This window comes from Chrysochloris asiatica, unplaced genomic scaffold, assembly GCF_000296735.1.
Source record: "Chrysochloris asiatica unplaced genomic scaffold, ChrAsi1.0 scaffold00348, whole genome shotgun sequence".
NCBI lineage: Eukaryota > Metazoa > Chordata > Mammalia > Afrosoricida > Chrysochloridae > Chrysochloris > Chrysochloris asiatica.
The window spans coordinates 1,709,537-1,717,733 of record NW_006408866.1 but is presented as its reverse complement, the minus strand read 5'-3'; the positions used below and the strand labels follow the sequence as shown (position 1 = coordinate 1,717,733).

At 41.1% G+C, this 8,197-nt stretch overlaps 1 protein-coding gene across 1 annotated transcript in view; it reads right to left on the bottom strand.

The window, feature by feature from the left end:
• The window catches only part of LOC102821909 (chromosome unknown open reading frame, human C10orf129), a 39,841-nt gene that overhangs the window by 14,334 nt on the left and 17,310 nt on the right, over positions 1-8,197 (bottom strand). Inside the window, exons 7-9 of the mRNA XM_006875976.1 lie at positions 4,250-4,406; positions 3,053-3,135; positions 1,593-1,716 (exon numbers count right to left, since the gene is read on the bottom strand). Of these exons, the coding sequence (XP_006876038.1) occupies positions 1,593-1,716; positions 3,053-3,135; positions 4,250-4,406 (364 nt within the window). The remainder of the gene's footprint in view (positions 1-1,592; positions 1,717-3,052; positions 3,136-4,249; positions 4,407-8,197) is intronic.

Genomic DNA, 8,197 nt, shown 5'->3' with positions numbered 1-8,197 from the left:
TAAAGCCTTTAGCATAGGATTCAATGTCTTTGCTTTTATTCTAAGTCCTACCATCATCCTGACTCCTACATCTAGATGGATGATCAGTCTTATACGGTTAAAGCCTTTAGCATAGGATTCAATGTCTTTGCTTTTATTCTATATCCTACCATCATCCTGACTCCTACATCTAGATGGATGATCAGTCTTATACAGGCATCTTCATTCCTTGACCTTCATATCCAGAGACTTTCATAACACTTATTCCACCTATGGAAGTAGCAGCCAAGAAATCACATAACACACTGCACTAAACAAATCTTCTGCAAAAGACCTCTTTAAAGTATTAAAGAGCAAAGAGGCCACTTTAAGGACTAAGGAGCGCCTGAACCAAGCCAATGGTATTTTCAATCGCTTCATGTGATGGCTGGGCGTAAATAAGAACTGATGCATTTGAATTTTGATGCCGATGAATAATACTGAATATACCATGGACTGCCAGAGAAGAAACCAAATCTGCCTTGGAAAAAGTTAAGTCAGAATGCTCTTTAGAAGCAAGGATGGCAAGATTTTATCGCATGTACTTTGGAGGTGTCATCAAGTGGGACCATTCCCTGGAGGAAACCATCATGCTTGGTAAAGTAGAGGTTCAGTGAAAAACAGGAAGACCCTCTAGGAGATGGATTGACATAGTGGCAGCAACAATGGGCTCAAATATAACAATTGTGAGGATGTCATAAAACATGGTTCATTTTGCTCGGCATCAGAACCAACTCAATGGCACCTGAAAACAATGGCATGGTCATAGTCTTGACTTTGGCATCCACTGGAAATGCCCATCTCTGAAATAGTAAGGCCGTACATCTTACTTTTTGACAATTACCTTTAGTCTTTTTAAGTCTTATTTAGTTAACTGCTCTATACTTGTTTTCTGGATACTGTTGATGCCTCTGGTACCTTGTTTATTGTTATCATTTATCTGCCCTTTCTTCACTTCACTTTCTTCCCTAACCAGATTATTCTTTCACGTCAACCATTTTCTTGCCAATATTGTTATATCTTTTTGTTATATCTATTGCTCGCTGCCCTTTTACTTGGCAAGACCCGAATTCTGTCTACTTTAATCATGCCTGTACCTTTATTTTAGAATGCTATGAGAGAAAAATCACACAATAATGGAGATGAGAGACTTTGAAGATGGTCTGTCACCAACCACAAGTGTTTCCTTACATTTCACATGTACCTTACATTTCCAAAATATATTCTCTTCTATTTTCAGCAATGTAAATTTTCAACTTTCTACATCTAGGTTCCTCTCCATCCCCTCTCCCACTCTCATCAGATGATGTTGCCTTCTACGTCCCAGAGAAAATAGGGATCACTGGGAACTAGTTCAATTTTTTTGTGATGAAAATCTACACATTTACCTTTATCTGTACTCATAACCCTTCCTCTTTTGATGGAAAAGGGACCCTTCCTCTAGTTTAAGTTCACTTGTTCTTTCCATACTTAGAATCCAAATTTTTGCATTATCCAGTGATTTGATAATGTGCTTTGATAGTAGAATGACAAGTTTAGATGCCTGGTTAAATGGTGAATCACCATCCACCTACAGTTTCAGTCTGCCCATAGCCTTCATAGATGTCCAACTGAGTGACACGCTTCCAGTCCTCAATCATCTCAGGGCTGATGGATCCTCCTGCAGCCACACAATGCTTCAGACTCTTGAACCTATAGCTGGAGAGTCATCAAAAGTGGTTCTCAGACTTGGTGAATAGCTCTACCAATGACAGATTTTAAGGAAGTCTGATTCAAGAAGAATTTTATAAAAATGATAAGATATTGTCAAATGTAGGAGTTCTAGATTCACACTGTAGGATAAGCACTGGACCAGAAGGTCCATTAGAACCACAAGGTTGGCAGTTCAAACTCACTAGCCACTCCTGGGAAACCCTGTGTTGTTATGTGCTGTGGAGTTGGTTCCAACTCATAGTGACCCTGTACAGGGTTTCCGATGCTATAAATCTTTACGGGAGCAGATAACCTCACATTTCTCCCACAGAACAGCTGGTGGTTTTGAACTGCTGACCCTGAGGTTAGCAACCCGATTCGTAACCATTACACTACCAGAGCTCCTTGGGAAACCCTATAGAGGGTCGCTATAAGTTGGAAACAACTTGATAGCACTTAACAATTAAGTTGTAGACTTCTAGTGTGGTACTGAAGGATCAGCACTGGACTGTGAACCACAAGGTCAGCAGTTCGAACCTTTTACAGTGTTGCTGTGAGTCAGAACTGACTCAACAACACTTAACAACAATATCCACAATTAAACTATGGAGTCCTGGTGTGGTACCATAGGATAAGTATTGGACTGCTAGGAGAAGATTGATGCTAAGACACATGGAGACCTCCAAGGAATGCTGGGCCCAAAGATGTTGAAAGGGGTCAAGAATCTTCCTCCAGAGCCAAAAGAGAGAGAACATTCCCCTAGACCTGGTGTCCTAAATTCCTACTGCTAGCTTCCCAAACTCTGAGAGAAGACAGATACTATCTATAAAATCTCTGCACAGTCTTAAAATATTTTTATAGGTGTATATATGCCGCTGGTAGTTTCAAACTGCTGACCTTGCGGTTCACAGCCCGATTCATAACCACTATGCTACCAGAGCGCTCTCTCTCTCTCTCTCTCTCTCTCTCTATATATATATATATGTATATGTGTATGTGTATGTGTATATATATATATATATATATAGTCAACAGTTTGAAACTACCAGCTGTTCCGCAGGAGAAAGATGAGGTTTTCTGCTCCTGTAAAGATTTACAGCCTTGGAAACCCTATAGAGGGTTGCTGTGAGTCGGAACTGACTCCATGATTTTTAACCACCACCACCACCATGTAAAGAAATAAACTTATTTTAAAAAGGCTTAGAAGGGTCTATAGAGGCAGTCTTTGTTTTTAACATTTATTTATCTATTTTTGCCGGATAATGTTTTTTTCTTTAAATGTTTTAACAACAGTCTTATTTATGGGTGGCGATGGACTCTCTCTGGAGAGATCCTTTCTTACCTAGTGAAATACTGGTGTTGAAGAAGTTCCTGATACATCCTTTGATTTCCAGAGAGAGTGGTGATGGGAAACCTAGACAGGACCTGGGTCCCAAGAAAGAAAACACAAAGAAACCTGTGAGTGAAGACGGGAAACACGGCAAGATGGGGGAAAGGATCCAGGCTAAAGAGACTAGGATCCCCAACCTCAAGGCTGAGGGAAGTTCTGTACCTTATGGACTTAGTGATTTCTCACTGTCCAAACATGGGTCTTGGAAGAAAGCTTTACCTTCCTGGGTCTAAAGGAGCCCTGGTGGCATAGTGGATTACATATTGGGCTGCTAACTGCAAGGTCAGCAGTTCAGATTCACCAGCCTCTCCACTGGAGAAAGATGGTGCTTTCTGCTCCCATTAAGATTTATAGCCTCAGAAACCCTATACAAGGTTGCTATGAGTTGGCGCCTACTCCATAGCACACAATCAACCACCACCACTTGGGGCTAGGAGCTAGCATGTTAATGACCAGCTAACCGAACAGATGACCAGTTAAACGTTTACTTCTTGATTCTAGAAGTCCCTTGCTTCAATCTTTGTTGCTTTGAATAATATGCCTGCATGTTAGTAGTAAAACTTTGGATTGTGGAGGCAGAGTAGTACAGCAATTTAAAGATTGTGCTCTAAAGTCTAATCGATTGCTCTGGCTAATTACTTAAGACCATTCCGCCTCAATTTCCCCAGTTCCCTCTTTACAGGATTTCATGGGGAAAGGATGTGAAATAATGCATAGGAAGTACCAGTATGTGATTAATAAACGGTTTGTTGTTGATAAGTGCTATCAAGTCAGTTCCAACTCATAGCGTCCCTAGGTTTCCAAGGAGCAGCTGGGGGATTTGGACTATCAACCATGTGATTTGCACCCCAGTGCTTCTCTTACAGCACCACACCAGGACTACCAATACATGGTAACTGATATTTTTACCATCATTATAATTATTGCTGTTTACAAATCTTTTCAGTGATACACACACATGAAGCATCCAAGTCAGGGATTATGGGAATGAGAGAGCATGGCTCTCAGAAGTGGGGAGAACATTGTCAAGTCAGGAGCACCTTCCAGATTTAATTCTTGGTTCACCACATTTGGAGCATTACTCACTGGAGCATTGCTAATGTTTCCCCTCTGACCTTTACCCCAGTCTACAGAGGGAATTCATCTCACGTTTAAAACAGTCTCCGGGCAGAAGCTTGGCATGTGATACAAAAACACACAGGCTCCTTGGAGCCAAGCTCCCAAGACATTGCTCAGAGATAGAGTTCCGTCAAAGGGATTCCCCAGACTCCACAAGACTTCTGTCGACCGTAGCTCCATCCACTGTCTAATGAGAAAGAAGAAAAACACCGGAATTTGCTCCTGTTGGTAATAGCAGTAACACTTTTTAGCTGTTTGTTGTTGTTGTTATGTGCCATGGAGTCGGTTCTGACCCATAGCAACCCTGCACAGGGTTTCCAAGGCTGCAAATCTTTACAGGAGCAGAAAGCCTCATTTTTCTCCCACGGAACTGCTGGTAGTTTCAAACTGCCGACCTTGAGGTTAGCAGCCTGATTTGTAACCACTACGCTACCAGAGCTTTTTAGCTGTTTAGTGATTGACATTAACTAAAAGGCTGGTGGTTCAAACCCACTCAGAGGCACCTTGGAAGAAAGTCCTGGCAACTTGCTTCTGAAAGGTCACAGACTTGAAAACTATGGAGCACTTCTACTCTGCATACATGAGATAACCATGGGCTAAAATGGTCTCAATGGCAACTAATAACAAAACACAAGTTATCAAGCGCTTACCGTGTGCCAGGATAAGTCAAAAAGTCTTTTTACAAAATGAAAAAAAAAAACTTTATTAAATAAAAACATACAAATATGAAGCTATTGTTTGTTTTTGTTTTTTTTAAAAAAACATATCCTCCATCTAAGTCTGTACATGGAGTTCTGGTGTGGCGTTGTGGGTTAATGCACTGGACTGCAAAGTCAGTTTAATCTACAAGGTCGGTGGTTCAAGTTCACCAGCCACTCCTTAGAAACCCTATACAGGGTCGCTGTGGGTCAGAACTGACTCGACAGCATTTAACAAGTCTATATACACTTCTGAAGGTGTCTCCATTTCTTTAATGCTTCCTTGGGAGTCCTGGTATGGTTCTGTAGGATAAACACTGGACTACTAACTGCAAGGACGTTGTTTCAAACCCCAGCCACTCCTCAGAAACCCTATACAGGGTCACTATGAGTTGGAACCAACTTAATAGCACCTAACAACAACAACAACAACAACCCTTTCTTGAAGAATTCTGAGGCCTCTGATTTGTCTCAGGTCAAAACAGCTGTTTTGGGTCCCTCAAATTGTCTTCCTTTTAAATATTCTTTGAATTTGGGCAACAAAAGGAAGTTTGAATGGACAATATCCGAAGTATGAGAGATGAGGTTTCGCCAGCCTCGCTTCCAATGAGCTCTCTGGCTGCACTTCTTCCAACACAGATCTCTTGGTTCTTTTGGCAGCCCATGGCACTTTCCATATTCTCCTCCAACACCATAACTCAAAGTGAATCATGCCATTATACAATTTATCAATGAAGTACAAAGCACTGCCAGTTGAAGGTGGGTATGCTATTGGTTGTAAGGCACTCTGATTTTAAGAGAGAAGGAAGTGAGAAGTGTGCACATGGTTTTTGTTGTTAGGTGCCTTGGAGTTGATTTCTGACTTATAATTACTGTACACACGGCAGAATGAAACACTTTCAGGTCCTGTGCCATTCTCCTAGTCTTTGTTAAACTTGAGCCCGTTACTGCTGCCACTGTGCCAATCCATCTTGTTGGGGCTCTTCCTGTTTTCGCTTACCCTTCACTTTATCAAGACTGATGTCCTTTTCCAGGAACTGGTCCCTCATGATAATATGTCTGAAGTATGAGAAATGAAGTCTCGCCATCGTGGCTTCCAAGAAGCATTCTGATTGTATTTCGTCCAGTACTTTTTCATTCGTCTAGCAGTCCATGGACTTTAAATATTCTCTTCCAGCACCATAACTCAAATGCATCAATTCTTCTATGATCTTCCTTGTTCATTGTCCAATGTTCACATACCTATGAGGCTACTGAAAATACTTTTACTTGGGTCAGGTGTACTGTAGTCTTCAAGCTGACATCTTTGCTCTTGAACAATTTAAAGTAGCAAATTTCCCTAATGCATTATGTTATTTGATTTCTTGAATGCTACTTCCATGAGTGTTGATGGTGGATCAAAGCAAATTTATGTCTTTGACAACTTCAATCTTTTCTACATTTATCTTGATGTCATTTATTGGTCCAGTGGTGAGGATTTTTGTTTTCTTTACATTGAGGTATAACGCATACTGAAGGCTGTGGTCTTTGATATTCATCAGTAAGTATTTTAAGTCCTTTTCATTTTCAGCAAGCAATTGCACATTAGAGTCCAGAAAATAAAGCATTATCCAATTTTAAATATGAGGACACTAAGAATAGAGGTGATCACACTTGCCTAAAATCATACCTGGTGAATGGCAGAACTCGGATTTGAATGATTAAGTTTAATGCCAGAACCAACATTGAGTGCCCATCTCTTCACATGTTATTTTGCTGGGAGCAAATAATTCCCTGGTGTTAGAATCCCCCAAAGTAAAGTGATTATTGTTGTTGTTAAGTGCCATTGAGTTGGTTCTGACTCATAGAGACCCTGTATGGGATTTCCAAGGAGCAGCTGGTGGGTTTAAACTGCTGATCTTGTGGTTCGCAGTCCAGTGCTGATCCTATAGCGCCCACCAGGTGTCCAAAGTCAAGTGAATGATCCAAGCTAGCTGACCAGGCAGAGGGCAAGGGAAAGTGCAGGGCTGTTTTGGTGGCTGCATTAAGCTAACCTGCCACTGCCACTGTTTCCTGGTCTTCACAGCACATGTTCTGGTCACATTTCCCTGTTTTTGAAAAAAGAAGGAAAGACAGAGAAACAAAGGAAAGAATAACTGTTTCTATGGTTCTCTACTGCTGTCAAGATCAAGGCCATATTTTCTTCTGATATTTAAGGCCATCCTTCACACAACATCCAAATTGGGCTCTGTGGTACTTCCCCCACCCCCACCCCCCCCTCTAACATGATTTTTGCTTTTTCTCTTTCATGCTTTGACTTTGTTTATGTTACTTTCTCTGTTTGGTGTGCTTCTCCACCCTCATCTCCACATAATCAAATCCCATATAAAGCTTATATCCATTATTTTAGATGTTCCTCTCTTTTGGAAATGATCGCTCTGCCCTTGAACCTACTAGCACTGGATCCCCCAGAACCTTGACCCTTTCTGCCATGAGCTGTTGGTATTTATGGACTTCTCTTGGTTCTCTGATGAACCCATCCTTTCCTGTCCCAGTGAGATGCACATGATAAAGTTCAAAGCATCACATTTATTTTGTGGAGATGACCTGCTATGAACCTAGAATTAGAAATGACTTCAGATAGAAAACTTCATGTCTGTCCTTAAGTCTTATAGTCTTTGACCGATACCTTTAAACCAAGATAATTTTCATAATCTACATATAGATTTCCTTGTTCTATCTTAATATATTTGGGTTGGAATACTTGTTAAGCCTGCAGGTCTTTGACCCAATTACATTCACCCTTCTGTACCTCCAGTCATGTTGATGTGGGTGGTTAAGGTGATGTGTTGCAAGTGAGTAGGGAGGTAGTAGTGTGAGTGGGAAGAATTGGGAAATACTGTAATCCTCGACAGACCTTTCGAAATCTTTGTTAACATGTCTTTCTTGATCTGGATGTTTGGGAACATTTCTTGACTTTCAGGATATAAGCACAATGCCAATTTTGTTGCTTGGTGCTGTTGAGTTAGTTCCAACTCATAGCACCCATATGCATAACAGAACAAAGCACTCCCAGTCTTGCACCATCCTCACAATTATTGTTACACTTAAGTCCATCATGGCTGCCACTGGGTCATATCCTTGAGGGTCTTCCTCTTTTTCGGTGACCCTTCACTTTACCAAGCATGATGTCCTTCTCCAGGGACTGGTCCTTCCTGATAACATGTCCAAAGTACTAGAGATGAAGTCTTGCCATTCTGGCTTCTAAGGAGCATTCTGTCTGCACTTCTTTTTTTTTTTT